Source organism: Mizuhopecten yessoensis, unplaced genomic scaffold (genome assembly GCF_002113885.1).
Source record: "Mizuhopecten yessoensis strain PY_sf001 unplaced genomic scaffold, ASM211388v2 scaffold2065, whole genome shotgun sequence".
Classification (NCBI taxonomy): domain Eukaryota; kingdom Metazoa; phylum Mollusca; class Bivalvia; order Pectinida; family Pectinidae; genus Mizuhopecten; species Mizuhopecten yessoensis.
Window position 1 is genome coordinate 689,186 of NW_018404360.1, and position 17,883 is coordinate 707,068.

At 35.8% G+C, this 17,883-nt stretch overlaps 1 protein-coding gene across 1 annotated transcript in view; it reads right to left on the reverse strand.

Annotated features, from left to right (window-relative positions):
- Positions 1 to 6: 6 nt before the first annotated feature.
- LOC110444972 (bifunctional D-cysteine desulfhydrase/1-aminocyclopropane-1-carboxylate deaminase, mitochondrial-like) overlaps positions 7 to 17,883 on the reverse strand; it is a 40,667-nt gene continuing 22,790 nt past the window's right edge. Inside the window, exons 6-9 of the mRNA XM_021489336.1 lie at positions 12,824 to 12,924; positions 9,928 to 10,091; positions 9,674 to 9,814; positions 7 to 1,083 (exon numbers count right to left, since the gene is read on the reverse strand). Coding sequence (XP_021345011.1) covers positions 980 to 1,083; positions 9,674 to 9,814; positions 9,928 to 10,091; positions 12,824 to 12,924 — 510 coding nt within the window. The 3' untranslated portion in view covers positions 7 to 979. The remainder of the gene's footprint in view (positions 1,084 to 9,673; positions 9,815 to 9,927; positions 10,092 to 12,823; positions 12,925 to 17,883) is intronic.

Sequence of the window (17,883 nt, forward strand, 5' to 3'; positions counted from 1 at the left end):
CTTAAAGGCTGTAAATTCAACTGTGTTTGAGTTATAGCCATTTTAAGATTTTTAAGGTATGACGTCATGGCGGCCATTTTAATTTTTCAATGAAGTTGATTTTTTTTTAAATGTTAGAAAACATCTGGGGAAACCTTTTTCATAACAAATAAATCAAATATTTGTCATTGATATTGGAGTAAAACAAGTTTTAAAATATTGCGAATTTTTTAAAAGATCAAAGGAAATATTCAAAATGGCTTAAAACGTTAACGGTTAACGTTACAGAAACACTAAAGACATCAAATTCATCGGAAGGACATCCTCCATCGATCTGTAGAAGTATTTTTCCAAAACAATGAAAAATGAATGTTTTTTAAAAATTATGACCTTTGACCCAACAGCGAGCTTTTTTATTTGACCTTTAAATGAAAAACCATGTGGTAATTAAAGTTAGCCCCTAAGATATTCTACATATTATATAATTGTGTCAATTCTGTAAATTAAACCGTTTTTGAGTTATGGCCATTTTAAGATTTTGACCTATGACGTCATGGCGGCCATATTTAATTTTTGACCACCTTGAAAATGTTGCTTGATCAGCTTTAGACCTTTTCCTACAACATACTTAAAAGACTATAAATCTCTCGTTTACCAATCAAAAGATACAGATTCCACAAAGTACGGAAGAAGAATAATAAGAATAATAATAATAAGAATAATAATAAGAATAATAAGAAACTTAACAAAAGCAATAGGTCTTTTCACCAGTTGGTGAAAAGCCCTAATTATACAATTATTGATATTCACATATGAATCACCCATTTCTTTACTATGTTTCTTGGTACAGTGGTAAAAGAAATCTTGATTTCTTCAAATACATGTAAGAGAGGTCATTATTTGTTCATGCCTTATCAGGATCAAACCCAGAACCTCGGGTTTCACTGGTCTTGCGCCGAATTAGTTGAGTGAGTTGATGGGTAGTGACTCGTATCAGTTTTTATTCCAGGGAACTGTCCATGTGTGGCCACATATGTACCAAGTTCCTGGTCTCCTCCTTTACAATAGAATCCAGGCTACCGTCAAACATGCCAAATATTCCACCTACAAGCAAACATGTACAGATGTACTGCAATCCTTGGATAGAAACGCGTGAATGCTTCAGCCTACTTAAGGCACAATACAGCAATTGTATATCATTTCTACATTCCAAATTATGAAATTGGTTAAACAGTGGCTAAAAGGACATTCCCTTAAATGTGTCTACACGCCTAAACATCTATCACGGGCGTATTTGGGTTAATTTAAGCGAGGGATCTGGGGACTAGCTAGGCATTCAGCATGTTCAGGGCACAGCCACGGTAGGGGCCCAGGGGGTATTTTCCCTCAACCAAAAAGAAAATGATTGGAGGATTCAAAATACATAAAGGTGTCAAAATTACGTAAATGAAAACTTAAACATTAATCGAGAAGTGTCAGCACTTTCCATAAACAAGAAAATAAAAAAAAAGTGTTTTTGAATTCTTGTTTACAAGAAGTGTCAACAGTTCACCATTAATTTTGAAATATGCTTACTTAAAACAAGAGGCCCATGGGCCTTAACGGTCACCTGACATCTGATTCAAATTAGGACTGTCATCCAGGGGCCAATTCATACTTTTCGTCGTTCCGAGTGACCTTGCTGCATCGTCTATTATTTTTCCTTGTGAACACAATAACTTAAGTAAATATGAACCGATTGATGAAACTTTGTATGCAGCTTTGTAACAATGAGATCTTAGATGAGTTTGAATACCGGACCAATTTGACCATAACTAACATAGTTATTCCCCTTGGTAATTCTATTATTGTTAGACCCTGTGAACACGATAACAGAAATAAATGGGTGTGACTCCAATTTTGACCCAAGAGGTCTGTTTTGAACAAACTTGGTTACTGTATGTCTTCTGTTCTTGGTTAAAAGAAAAAAGTAAAAGCGTAAATCAATGATTTATTGAATAAGGCACAAAATTTTAATAGCACCTTGTTAGTAGCAAAAATGCGTCATGAATGAAACAAGAGGCCCATGGGCCTTAACGGTCACCTGAGTCTATAGTATTTATTTTTGTTGTTGAAATATGTACCAATTTGAGTAAAAAATAGTATAATGTTAACTTAACTTTGTCAGGACCATGAGCTGATCATTCCTAGACCAATTTTAAGTGAGATCGGCCTATTAGAACTTAGTAGCAAAATAGCGGCCATGGCAGCCAAATTGTATTTCTGATTGACCCGAAAAATAACAACACTTTGTCAGGACCATGAGGCGATCATTCCTATCAACTTTCAGTTCAATCGGCCCAGCAGAACTTGACTTTAAGTTTGAAATGTAAAATGTTAACGGACGACGGACGACGGACGACGGACGACGTACGACGGACGACGGACGACGACGGACGAAAACGGATAGCAATAGGTCACTTGAGCTAAAGCTCAGGGGACCTAAAAAAAGGAGTATCACATGAATTTACATCTATTCTTGTGTAATGTCAATCAACATAACGTCCAGTTTAGAAGTGAAATTCTAAACACTGGAAAATGCCTGTAAGACATACATGTACCCCCTACCCTACTCGATTAAATTTACTGTGTTCTTTGATCTTCTTAGATGAGTTTGAATACCGGACCAATTTGACCATAACTAACATAGTTATTCCCCTTGGTAATTCTAATATTGTTAGACCCTGTGAACACGATAACAGAAATAAATGGGGGTGACTCCAATTTTGACCCAAGAGGTCTGTTTTGAACAAACTTGGTTACTGTATGTCTTCTGTTCTTGGTTAAAAGAAAAAAGTAAAAGCGTAAATCAATGATTTATTGAATAAGGCACAAAATTTTAATAGCACCTTGTTAGTAGCAAAAATGCGTCATGAATGAAACAAGAGGCCCATGGGCCTTAACGGTCACCTGAGTCTATAGTATTTATTTTTGTTGTTGAAATATGTACCAATTTGAGTAAAAAATAGTATAATGTTAACTTAACTTTGTCAGGACCATGAGCTGATCATTCCTAGACCAATTTTAAGTGAGATCGGCCTATTAGAACTTAGTAGCAAAATAGCGGCCATGGCAGCCAAATTGTATTTCTGATTGACCCGAAAAATAACAACACTTTGTCAGGACCATGAGGCGATCATTCCTACCAACTTTCAGTTCAATCGGTCCAGCAGAACTTGACTTTAAGTTTGAAATAGGTTTTCAAAATGGCGGCCGTGGCGGCCATATTGGATTTCTGATCGACCCGAAAAATAACAACACCTTGTCAGGACCATGAGGCGATCATTCCTATCAACTTTCAGTTCAATCGGCCCAGCAGAACTTGACTTTAAGTTTGAAATGTAAAATGTTAACGGACGACGGACGACGGACGACGGACGACGTACGACGGACGACGGACGACGACGGACGAAAACGGATAGCAATAGGTCACTTGAGCTAAAGCTCAGGTGACCTAAAAAAAGGTGTATCACATGATTTTACATCTATTCTTGTGTAATGTCAATCAACATCACGTCCAGTTTAGAAGTGAAATTCTAAACACTGGAAAATGTCTGTAAGACATACATGTACCCCCTACCCTACTCGATTAAATTTACTGTGTTCTTTGATCTTCACAATTATGCAAAGCAACACGACAATGAATTCCCTTTGGTCAGTTGATTCTTTGTTATTCATCAGTGAAAAGATATGAAGTTTGACCTTTTACTCGGTGACTGACATTTGTCGAGTCAACTCTTTGTTTAATTCTGACCAACTTTGCTTCATAATGTCATAAAATGTTCATTAGTGAAGAAATGCAAAATCTGATGCTCAAAACTAAGAATTCATCAGTAAAATGATATAGTTTGACCAAGACTTTTTACCAAGTGACCTTGACCTTTTGTGAGTCGACTCCTTGTATAATTCTCATCAACTTTGCTTCATGTCATAACAAACATTTTTCGTTGTCAACTTGTCCAAGATCTTTTAGATGTAACACTGCTGACAAAGTTTCATTGAACTCCGTCAACATTTATTCAAGTTATCGTGTTTACAAGGTCCAATAATAATATTATTACAAAGAGCAATAACTCTGTAAGTTACTGTCAAATAATTCCCATTTAGAGTCCGGGATCTTATTGATATATGGCTGCATACAAAGTTTCATCAAACTCGGTTAACATTTACTCAAGTTCTGGTGTTCACAAGGTCCAATAATAATATTATTACAAAGGGCAATTACTCTGTAAGTTACTGTCAAATAATTCCCATTTTCGAACTCGTCCGAGATCTTATTGATATATGGCTGCATACAAAGTTTCATCAAACTCGGTTAACATTCATTCAAGTTATTGTGTTCACCATTATTAAAAAGGGCAATAACTCTGTAAGTTACTATTAAATAATTCCACGTTTCGAACTCATCCGAGATCTTATTGATATAAGGCTACATATGGTTTCATCAAACTTGGTTGATATTTACTCAAGTTATTGTGAATACAAGGTCCAATACAAAATAGTGTAATAATATTATTACAAAGGGCAAATACTCTGTAAGTTACTGTCGAATAATTGCCATTTTATAACTCGTCCGATATCTTATTGATATAAAGCCGCATACAAAGTTTCATCAAATTTGGTTGATAATTATTTAAGATATCATGTTCACAAGGTCCACTAATAATATTATTACAAAGGGCAATAACTCTTTAAGTTACCATCGAATAATTCCCATTTTCGAACTCGTCCGCGATCTTATTGATATATGGCTGCATACAAAGTTTCATCAAACTTGGTTAACATTTACTCAAGTTCTCGTGTTCACCAGGTCCAATAATAATATTATTACAAAGGGCAATTACTTTGTAAGTTACTGTCAAATAATTCCCATTTTCGAACTCGTCCGAGATCTTATTGATATATGGCTGCATACAAAGTTTCATCAAACTCGGTTGATATTTACTCAAGTTATTGTGAATACAAGGTCCAATACAAAATAGTGTAATAATATTATTACAAAGGGCAAATACTCTGTAAGTTACTGTCGAATAATTGCCATTTTATAACTCGTCGGATATCTTATTGATATAAAGCCGCATACAAAGTTTCATCAAATTTGGTTGATAATTATTTAAGATATCATGTTCACAAGGTCCACTAATAATATTATTACAAAGGGCAATAACTCTTTAAGTTACCATCGAATAATTCCCATTTTCGAACTCGTCCGCGATCCTATTGATATATGGCTGCATACAAAGTTTCATCAAACTTGGTTAACATTTACTCAAGTTCTCGTGTTCACAAGGTCCAATAATAATATTATTACAAAGGGCAATAACTCTGTAATTTACTGTCGAATAATTCCCATTTTCGAACTCGTCCGACATCTTTTTGATATATGGCTGCATACAAAGTTTCATCAAACTTGGTTAAAATTTTAATCTAGTTCTCGTGTTCACAAGGTCCAATAATAATATTATTACAAAGGGCAATAACTCTGTAAGTTACTGTCAAATAATTCCCATTTTCAAACTCGTCCGACATCTTTTTGATATATGGCTGCATACAAAGTTTCATCAAACTTGGTTAAAATTTTAATCTAGTTCTCGTGTTCACAAGGTCCAATAATAATATTATTACAAAGGGCAATTACTCTGTAAGTTACTGTCGAATAATTCCCATTTTCGAACTCGTCCGACATCATTTTGATATATGGCTGCATACAAAGTTTCATCAAACTTGGTTAACATTTACTGAAGTTCTCGTGTTCACCAGGTCCAATTATAATATTATTACAAAGGGCAATTACTCTGTAAGTTACTGTCGAATAATTCCCATTTTCGAACTCGTATGAGATCTTATTGATATATGGCTGCATACAAAGTTTCATCAAACTTGGTTAACATTTACTCAAGTTCTCGTGTCCGCAAGGTCCAATAATAATATTATTACAAAGGGCAATAACTCTGTAAGTTACTGTCAAATAATTCCCATTTAGAGTCCGTGATCTTATTGATATATGGCTGCATTCAAAGTTTCATCAAACTGGGTTAACATTTACTCAAGTTCTGGTGTTCACAAGGTCCAATAATAATATTATTACAAAGGGCAATTACTCTGTAAGTTACTGTCGAATAATTGCCATTTTATAGCTCGTCCGAGATCTTATTGATATAAAGCCGCATACAAAGTTTCATCAAATTTGGTTGATAATTATTTAAGATATCATGTTCAAAGGTCCAATAATAATATTATTACAAAGGGCTATTACTCTGTAAGTTACTGTCGAATAATTGCCATTTTATAACTCGTCCGAGCTCTTATTGATATAAAGCCGCATACAAAGATTCATCAAATTTGGTTGATAATTATTTAAGATATCATGTTCAAAGGTCCAATAATAATATTATTACAAAGGGCAATAACTCTTTAAGTTACCATCGAATAATACCCATTTTCGAGCTCGTCCGCGATCTTATTGATATATGGCTGCATACAAAGTTTCATCAAACTCAGTTAATATTTATTCAAGTTCTCATGTTCACAAGGTCCAATAATAATATCATTACAAAGGGCAATAACTCTGTAAGTTACTGTCGAACAATTCCCATTTTCGAACTCGTCCGCGATCTTATTGATATATGGCTGCATACAAATTTTAAGTTTCATCAAACTTGGTTAACATTTACTCAAGTTCTCGTGTTCACAAGGTCCAATAATAATATTATTACAAAGGGCAATAACTCTGTAAGTTACTGTCGAATAATTCCCATTTTCGAACTCGTCCGACATCCTTTTGATATATGGCTGCATACAAAGTTTCATCAAACTCGGTTAACAATTTTTCAAGTTCTCGTGTTCACAAGGTCCAATAATAATATTATTACAAAGGGCAATAACTCTGTAAGTAACGGTCGAATAATTCCCATTTTTGAACTCGTTCGAGATCTTATTGATATATGGCTGCATACAAAGTTTCATCATACCCGGTTATTATTTACTCAAGTTCTCGTGTTCACAAGGTCCAATAATAATATTATTACAAAGGGCAATAACTCTGTAAGTTGCTGTCGAATAATTACCATTTTCGAACTCGTATGAGATCTTATTGAAATTTATGGCTGCATACAAAGTTTCATCAAAATCGGTTAACATTTACTCAAGTTCTCGTGTTCACAAGGTCCAATAATAATATTATTACAAAGGGCAATAACTCTGTAAGTTGCTGTCGAATAATTACCATTTTCGAACTCGTATGAGATCTTATTGATATATGGCTGCATACAAAGTTTCATCAAACTCGGTTAACAGTCATCGTGTTCACAAGGAAAAGTTAACGCACGACGAACGAAGACGGACGACGACGGACAAAAGACTATCACGAAAGGTTACCATGACCTATGGTCAGGTAACCTAAAAATCTGAACAGCTGGGGGATGATGGGCTGGGATATGAGAAATAATTATTTAGCAACAAACATATATGAAATTATGCGTAGGTAATGAACAAGAGGCGCAGAGGGCCTGTATCGCTCACCTGGATACCTAAGCAATCATGGCAAACTATTCTCCAAATGAGATCAAGGGAATATGCCAGACCCCAAGGCCAATCCTTGTAGCATAGCTATATTAGATTTTTCATGCCCAGCAATTTTATGTATGGTTATGGGGTGGGGATCTCAACTGTTTCCAAGCTTTGACTCAGAATTTAGGTCCCTAGAGTTGTGTCCAGACCCCAGGATCGATTCTAATATCTTGACTGCATTTGTCTCTTTTTGCCAAGCATTTGTATATATAGTTTTGGGGTGGGGATCTCAACCGTTTCAAAGTTATGACCCAGGGGCCAAGTCTGCAAGGGTGGGGCAGACCCTGGGATCAATTCTAATATCATGACTGCATTCGTCTCTTTATGCCCAACAATTGTATATATAGTTTTGGGGTGGGGATATTAACCATTTCAAAGTTATGACCCAGGGGTTAAGTCTCCAAGGGTGGGGCAGTCCCCAAGGCCAACCTGGAAGCATATGTGCAATCATCTCTTTATACTCAGCAATTGTATATATACGGTTATAGGGTGGGGCTCTCAACTGTTTCCAAGCTGTGACTAAGAAACTAGGTCCCTAGGGGTTCGGTCAGACCCCAGGGTCTATTCTGATATCATGATTGCATTCGTCTCTTTATGCCCAGCATTTGTATATATAGTTTTGGGGTGGGGATCTCAACCGTTTTAAAGTTATGGCCCAGGGACTATGTCTCCAAGGGTGGGGCCAGACCCTAGGGACATCCTGGAAGCAAATGTGCATTCTTCTCTTTATACTCAGCAATTGTATATATGGTTATATGGTGGGGATCTCAACCATTTCCAAGTAATACATTTTATTGGCCCCACCCCTTAGCCCGGGGGGTCAGCCCCACCATTTGTACAATTTTGAATCCCTGCCTCCCATGAATACTTCCGACCAAATATGATCAATATCCATGGCATAGTTCTGCAGAAGAAGTCATTTATAGCAATATAACCAAATTGCCCCCTTTTGGCCCCGCCCCTCAGCCCCCTGGGGGGTCAGCCCAACCGTTTGTACAATTTTGAATCTCCACCACCTAGAGATGCTTCCAGTCAAATAAGGTTGATATCCATCACTTAGTTCCAGAGAAGAAGTCACTTAAAGCAGTATAGCCAAATACCCTTTTTGGCCCTGCCCCTCAGCCCCCTGGGGGGTCAGCCACACCATTTGTACAATTTTAAATCCCTGCCTCCCAGGAATGCTTTTGATCAAATATGATTGATATCCAGTGCACAGTTCTACAGAAGAAGTCGTTTGTAGCAATATAGCCAAATTGCCCCCTTTTGGCCCCGCCCCTAAGCCCCCTGAAGAGTCAGCCCCACCATTTGTACAATTTTTAATCACCACCACCCAGGGATGCCTCCAGTCAAATATGGTTGATATCCACTTCTTAGTTCCAGAGAAGAAGTCGCTTAAAGCAATATGGGCAAATTGACCCCTTTTGGCCCCGCCCCTCAGTCCCCTGGGGGGTCAGCCCCACCATTTGTACAATTTTGAATCCCCACCACCTAGGGATGCTTCCAGTCAAATTTAGTTTAATTCCAACCGGTGGTTAAGAAGAAGAAGTCGTTTAAAGAAATTGTTGACGTACGTACGGACGACGGACGGACGACGGACGCCACGGTATGGCATAAGCTCAACTTGGTCCTTCGGACCAGGTGAGCTAAATATAATAAACAATCGAAGGAAACATTGTTGTATTATCAAGAGATTTATGTATAGACAAACACCTCCACTGCCTATTTCCAGCTATGCAGCTGTCTTTGTTGTACAGACCTGTATGTATGCTGTCTTTGTTATACAGACCTGTTTGTATGCTGTCTTTGTTAAACAGACCTGTATGTATGCTGTCTTTGTTAAACAGACCTGTACGTATGCTGTCTTTGTTATACAGACCTGTATGTATGCTGTCTTCGTTATACAGCCCTGTATGTATGCTGTCTTTGTTATACAGCCCTGTATGTATGCTGTCTTTGTTATACAGACCTGTATGTATGCTGTCTATGTTATACAGACCTGTATGTATGCTGTCTATGTTATACAGACCTGTATGCATGCTGTCTATGTTATACAGACCTGTATGTATGCTGTCTATGTTATACAGACCTGTATGTAAGAAGAGTATCCGTTCCCCCTTAAACCTGTCAGGGTTATTGTTGAGTTCCTTGACAAGGCCCATGGCAGCCTTCCCTGCGTAAACAGGATCCAACATTATCCCAGTCTCACGACTAACCTTCATAATGAACTCTGTAACGACAATACTTATACAGTTAATATAATTTTGGATGAACTTTTTAAGTTTTGAACATAAATCAAATCTAATTAGCGTCACTCGTATAAATAAATATTAGTTATCTTACCTAGCTCATCTTGTGTAGATAGGCCATACCCACGGCCTTTGTGTCCCTCGACGATGTCTAATACATCCTGACAATGGACAGTGTCCAGCCGAATGTCACACAAGGTCTTGTTTATGTGGTCAGTGAAATAAACCTTGTCATCACACACGGTGATAGCGTGACATCTGTATCAATGTAAAACAGCAGTTAGGCTTAAACAAACTAAGTAAAACGATCGTTAGGCTTAAACAAACTATGTAAAACAACAGTTAGGCTAAAACAAACTAAGTACATACTATAGTTAGGTTTAAACAAACTATGTAAACAGTCAGGCTAAAACAAACTAAGTAAAATAACAGTTAGGTTAAAACAAACTACTGTAAAACAACAGCTAGGCTAAAACAAACTAAGTATAACAGCAGCTAGGCTTAAACAAACTAAGTATAACAACAGCTAGGCTTGAACAAACTAAGTATAGCAGCAGTTTTGCTCAAAGAAACTATTGTAAGTAAAACGGCAGTTAGGCTAAATAAAACAAGGTAAAACAATAGTTGATCTTAAACAAACGAAGTATAACAGCAGTTTGGCTTTAAGAAACTACTGTAAGTAAAACAATAGTTAGGCTTAAACTAACACTATATTTAGGTTTAAATGAACTATGTCAACAGTCAGGCTAAAACAAACTAAGCAAAACAGAAGTTAGGCTAAAACAAATTAATTTAAACAACAGTAAGACTAAAACAAACTAAGTAATACAACAGTTAGGCTAAAACAAACTAATTTAAACAGCAGTAAGGCTAAAACAAACTAAGTAAAACAACAGTTAGGCTAAAACAAACTAGGTCAAACAGAAGTTAGGCTTGAACAAACTAAGTAAAACAACAGTTCGGCTTAAAGAAACTACTGTAAGTAAAACAACAGTTAGGCTAAAACAAACTAAGTATAACAGCAGATAGGCTTGAACAAACTAAGTATAACAACAGTTAGTCTTGAACAAACTAAGAAATAACCGCAGTTTAGCTTAAAGAAACTACTGTTAGTAAAACAACAGTCAGGCTAAAACAAACTTAGTAAAAAAACAACTAGGCTAAAAAAAACTACTGTAAAACAACAGCTAGACTTAAACTAAGTAAAACAAAAGTTAATCTTGAACAAACTAAGAAATAACCGCAGTTAGGCTTAAAGAAACTACTATAAGTAAAACAACAGTTAGGCTAAAACAAATTAATTCAAAAAACAGTTAAGCTAAAACAAACTAAGTAAAACAACAGTTATGCTAAAACAAACTAGGTAAAACAAAAGTTAGGCTTGAACAAACTAAGTGTAACAGCAGTTAGGCTTAAAGAAACGATTGTAAGTAAAACGGCAGTTAGGCTAAATAAAACAAGGTAAAACAACAGTTAATCTTAAACAAACGAAGTATAACAGCAGTTTGGCTTTAAGAAACTACTGTAAGTAAAACAACAGTTAGGCTTAAACTAACACTATATTTAGGTTTAAACGAACTATGTCAACAGTCAGGCTAAAACAAACTAAGCAAAACAGAAGTTAGACTAAAACAAACTAATTTAAACAACAGTAAGGCTAAAACAAACAAAGTAAAACAACAGTTAGGCTAAAACAAACTAGGTCAAACATAAGTTAGGCTTGAACAAACTAAGTATAACAGCAGTTAGGCTTAAAGAAACTACTGTAAGTAAAACAACAGTTAGGCTAAAACAAACTAAGTATAACAGCAGATAGGCTTGAACAAACTAAGTATAACAACAGCTAGTCCTGAACAAACTTAGTATAACAGCAGTTTAGCTCAAAGAAACTACTGTAAGTAAAACAACAGTAAGGCTTAAACAAACTAAGTAAATTAACAGTTAGTCTTGAACAAACTAAGAAATAACCGCAGTTTAGCTTAAAGAAACTACTGTTAGTAAAACAACAGTCAGGCTAAAACAAACTTAGTAAAACAACAATTAGGTTTAAACTAACACTATAGTTAGGTTTAAATGAACTATGTCAACAGTCAGGCTAAAACAAACTAAGTAAAACAACAGTAAGGCTAAAACAAACTAAGTAAAACAACAGTCAGGCTAAAACAATCGAAGCAAAACAGAAGTTAGGCTAAAACAAACTAAGTAAAACAACAGTTATGCTAAAACAAACTAAGTAAAACAACAGTTAGGCTAAAACAAACCAGGTCAAACAGAAGTTAGGCTTGAACAAACTACTGTAAGTAAAACAACATTTAGGCTAAAACAAACTAAGTATAACAGCAGATAGGCTTGAACAAACTAAGTATAACAACAGCTAGTCCTTAACAAACTAAGTATAACAGCAGTTCAGCTCAAAGAAACTACTGTAAGTAGAACAACAGTTAGGCTTAAACTAACACTATAGTTAGGTTTAAACAAACTATGTCAGCAATCAGGCTAAAACAAACTAAGTAAAATAGCAGTTAGGCTAAAACAAACTACTGTAAAACAACAGTTAGACTTGAACAAACTAAGTATAACAGCAGTTTGGCTTAAAGAAACTACAGTAAGTAAAACAACAGTTAGGCTAATATATACTTAGTAAAACAACAGTTAGGCTAAAACAAACTACGGCAAAACAACATTTAGCTTAAACAAATTAGTAAAACAACAGTTGAGCTAACAAAACAAACTACTGTTACAGCATAAAATTGTGTTCCTGTTGATTTTTGTTATTTCTGTAAAGGACTTTAAAATTGTACTTCATGGAATTATCATGTAAAAAGATCCTTTACGTTCTCAGTGTGTTAAGTAGTTATGCAATTTAGGAAGCACAACCACATAAGCTCATCCTGGTATGGTACTTTGTACCAGGTAAAGTACAGAACATGTACACTGGATAAGCTCAATATAACCATCCTAGAAACGAGGTCCTGTTATAGTTAACTTACTTGACGTGAGAACCAGTGAGGTGATTACTGATAGACAGACCAGCAGCTGTACCGCCAGATCCACAAGCAAAAACGATGTCATCAAACTGGTTAAACAGGCCCTTAATTCGAGGAGAAAAAAGGTGATTTTGCGATGCAAATGGTGGCGGAATAGAAAGGTTTTATTGATGAAAACATTGTGACATTATCAAACAAGGTTTTACTGAACAAGAGGTAGGGACTGTATCGCTCACCTAGAAATGTTAGCAAAATTGAAGTTAGAATAGCATGATGTCACTGAAAGTGTACATGTATTACATGGTTAGTCAGGGGTTATATTTATATGCAATGGTAACAGTATAACAAGGTTTTACTGTATAATGGTGACAGTTAAACAAGGTTTTATTATATAATGGTGACAGTAAAACAAGGTTTTACTATATAATGGTGACAGTATAACAAGGTTTTACTGTATAATGGTGACAGTATAACAAGGTTTTACTGTATAATGGTGACAGTTAAACAAAGTTTTACTGTATAATGGTGACAGTTAAACAAGGTTTTACTGTATAATGGTGACAGTATAACAAGGTTTTACTGTATAATGGTGACAGTATAACAAGGTTTTACTGTATAATGGTGACAGTTAAACAAGGTTTTACTGTATAATGGTGACAGTATAACAAGGTTTTACTGTATAATGGTGACAGTATAACAAGGTTTTACTGTATAATGGTGACAGTATAACAAGGTTTTACTATATAATGGTGACAGTTAAACAAGGTTTTACTGTATAATGGTGACAGTTAAACAAGGTTTTACTGTATAATGGTGACAGTATAACAAGGTTTTACTGTATAATGGTGACAGTATAACAAGGTTTTACTGTATAATGGTGACAGTATAACAAGGTTTTACTGTATAATGGTGACAGTATAACAAGGTTTTACTGTATAATGGTGACAGTATAACAAGGTTTTACTGTATAATGGTGACAGTATAACAAGGTTTTACTGTATAATGGTGACAGTATAACAAGGTTTTACTGTATAATGGTGACAGTATAACAAGGTTTTACTGTATAATGGTGACAGTATAACAAGGTTTTACTGTATAATGGTGACAGTATAACAAGGTTTTACTGTATAATGGTGACAGTATAACAAGGTTTTACTGTATAATGGTGACAGTATAACAAGGTTTTACTGTATAATGGTGACAGTATAACAAGGTTTTACTGTATAATGGTGACAGTATAACAAGGTTTTACTGTATAATGGTGACAGTATAACAAGGTTTTACTGTATAATGGTGGCAGTATAACAAGGTTTTACTGTATAATGGTGGCAGTATAACAAGGTTTTACTGTATAATGGTGACAGTATAACAAGGTTTTACTGTATAATGGTGACAGTATAACAAGGTTTTACTGTATAATGGTGACAGTATAACAAGGTTTTACTGTATAATGGTGACAGTATAACAAGGTTTTACTGTATAATGGTGACAGTATAACAAGGTTTTACTGTATAATGGTGACAGTATAACAAGGTTTTACTGTATAATGGTGACAGTATAACAAGGTTTTACTGTATAATGGTGACAGTATAACAAGGTTTTACTGTATAATGGTGACAGTATAACAAGGTTTTACTGTATAATGGTGACAGTATAACAAGGTTTTACTGTATAATGGTGACAGTATAACAAGGTTTTACTGTATAATGGTGACAGTATAACAAGGTTTTACTGTATAATGGTGACAGTAAAACAAGGTTTTACTGTATAATGGTGACAGTTAAACAAGGTTTTACTGTATAATGGTGACAGTATAACAAGGTTTTACTGTATAATGGTGACAGTATAACAAGGTTTTACTGTATAATGGTGACAGTATAACAAGGTTTTACTGTATAATGGTGACAGTTAAACAAGGTTTTACTGTATAATGGTGGCAGTATAACAAGGTTTTAAAGACAAATGGTGACAGTATAACAAGGTTTTACTATATAATGGTGACAGTTAAACAAGGTTTTACTGTATAATGGTGGCAGTATAACAAGGTTTTAAAGACAAATGGTGACAGTATAACAAGGTTTTACTGACAAATGATGACAAACAGTTTTTTAAAAGGAAAACGGTAGCAGTGAAACAATTATTTACAGGCAAATGGTGGCAATACAACAATTGGTGACAGTATAACAAGGTTTTACTATATAATGGTGACAGTTAAACAAGGTGTTACTGTATAATGGTGGCAGTTAAACAAGGTTTTACAGACAAATGGTTACAGTTAAACGAGGGTTTACTATATAATGGTGACAGCTAAACAAGGGTTTACTATATAATGGTGACAGTATAACAAGGTTTTACTGTATAATGGTGACAGTATAACAAGCTTTTTACTGTATAATGGCGACAGTATAACAAGGTTTTACTATATAATGGTGACAGTTAAACAAGGTTTTACTGTATAATGGTGACAGTATAACAAGGTTTTACTATATAATGTGACAGTATAACAAGGTTTTACTATATAATGTGACAGTATAACAAGGTTTTACTATATAATGGTGACAGTTAAACAAGGGTTTACTGTATAATTGTGACAGCTAAACAAGGGTTTACTATATACTGGTGACAGTATAACAAGGGTTTACTGTATATTGGTGACAGTATAACAAGGTTTTACTATATAATCGTGACAGGATAACAAGGTTTTACTATATAATGGTGACAGTATAACAAGGTTTTACTATATAATCGTGACAGTATAACAAGGTTTTACTATATAATGGTGACAGTTAAAGCCCTGAGAGTCATGGGGTCTACGTAGGGTCTACATGCTCTAAAATCTAAAAAACTAGCTGCAGCAAATTTCCTTTTTTTGCAACAAATCTAATGCTTATCATTTAGTCATTTAGACAGCAAGACATGAAACTATTTTCAAATCCTTCGAAGCCTGTGTGTCTGTTACATTCATCTTTCACATGAAAAAAAAAGGCCAAAGGGGCCTTAGCAGTCACCTGAGTTATGTTATAGGAACAGGTAAACAAAGTGAAACACAATACTTGTCATGTCACCAAAGGTTCAGAATTTTAAAAACTATTCAAATAAATTATTTTGCTATTGAAAAATGTAATATCTATTGTTATTTAGCCAATATCCTCTTTGGCCAACCTATGGGATAGGTCAGGATTTTACTTTCTGATAGTTTTTGATTTCAATTTCATTATAACTGCTCCAACAAGGTTTGAATTATTTCTTGTTGAAAATGGACAAGATATAGTCAGAAGTGTTATTTCCTTATAAAAACCATGGAGAACAGATGACCATAGGGTAATAAAACTAATACTTTATTAAGTCCTAGGGTAGAGCCAATGCCGAGGTGAATAGTGGCGGATAGGTAAGTCCCGGTGTCCTTTGCTTGGATACCAGAAGGTATGCAAGGCAATTGGAGAGTAAGGGCAAATCCAAAAGTGAACATCAATCGCAACTAACTAGGGACTGGATTACTTGTGTTTATTGATGTGGTCTACCAGTTTTGCACAAACATTGGGCTTCATCAGGACAGTTTACAAGCCCATCTTCCTTCAAGGATGATTCTCACTAAGTAAGAATAAACTATAGTAAACTTTACCCCCTCCCAAAGAGAAAACGGATGGCCCAGGGCAGTTTACATAAAGCCCCTGATGATCTTTCCATCCATTCAGAGAAATTGACTTTAGTACTTCTGAGTTTGGAGAATATGATTTTTGAAATATTGGTAAATTTTCCCTTTGGGACCCTGCCCTTGCCCCTTGGGTTAGGGTAGGAATCCCAATTTTACAATTTTGTAGCCTCATCTACCAAGGATAATTCTGACCAAGTTCGAAAATATTCCATCCACCAGTTCTTGAGAAGAAATTGAAAATGAACAAGAGGCCCAGAGGGCCTGTATCGCTCACCTGAATATGTTTAAAATAATTGGTATGAAGTAGGTGCTGTAAGTACATATGAAATTTCAGAAAGATCCATACAGTTCTTGAGATATAGTGAGAACAAACTTCAAACAGAGCCCCACCCCTAGGGGGTCATACCCACCAATTATACAAAATTGAGTCCCCTTGACCCAAGGATGCTCCAGACAAAATAAGGATACAATCCCATAATCCCGATGGTTGAAGAAGGATTTTAAAGGTTTTACCTCTATTTCTCCTATTGGGCCCCGCCCTCCTGCCCCTTGGGAGACCACACCCACTGCTTATACAAAATCGAGTCCCCTTGGCCCATTGATGCTCCAGACTAAATTAGGATAAAATCCCTTAATCTTTATGGTAGAAGAAGGATTTTAAAGGTTTTACCTCTATTTCCCCTACTGGGCCCCGCCTCTCTGCCTCCAGAGGAGTCAGACACACCATTTATACAAAATTGAGTACCTTTTGCCTAAGGATGCTCCAGACTAAATTAGGATAATATCCCTTAAACCCTATGGTAGAAGAAGGATTATAAAAGTTTTACCTTTATTTCCCCTATTGGGCCCCGCCCTTCAAGTCCAAGGGGGACCACACGAACCATTTATCAAAATTGGTTCTCCTTTACCCAAGCATGCTCCACACCAAATATGGACCAAATCCTTTCATTCCAACAGACGAAGAATTTTAAAGAATAATTTGCTATGTTTCCTCTATTGGGCCCCGCCCATCAGCCCCCAGGAGGGCCAGACCCACCATTTATACAACATTTGTTCCCCTTCCGCCAATGATGCTTTTGACCAAATTTGGTCAAAATCTGCTCAGTCGTTCATGACAAGTAGCGTTTTAAAGGAAAAGTTGACAGACGGACGGACAGACGGACGGACGACGGACGCTGCGGTATGGCATAAGCTCACCATGGTCCTTCGGACCAGGTGAGCTAACAAGAGATCCCAGAGGGATTTTGGCGCCCACCTTTGTACCATCTTCATTAGTTCTTTGTCAGTTCGATCTTTTCTCTTCTTTCCTCTAATCTGTTTGATCGAGTCATGTTAACAGTAAATGCACCTTGAGGTAACTTTTGATCTAAACTTAATACTGATGTGTATGAAAGCCAACCTTCAAAGT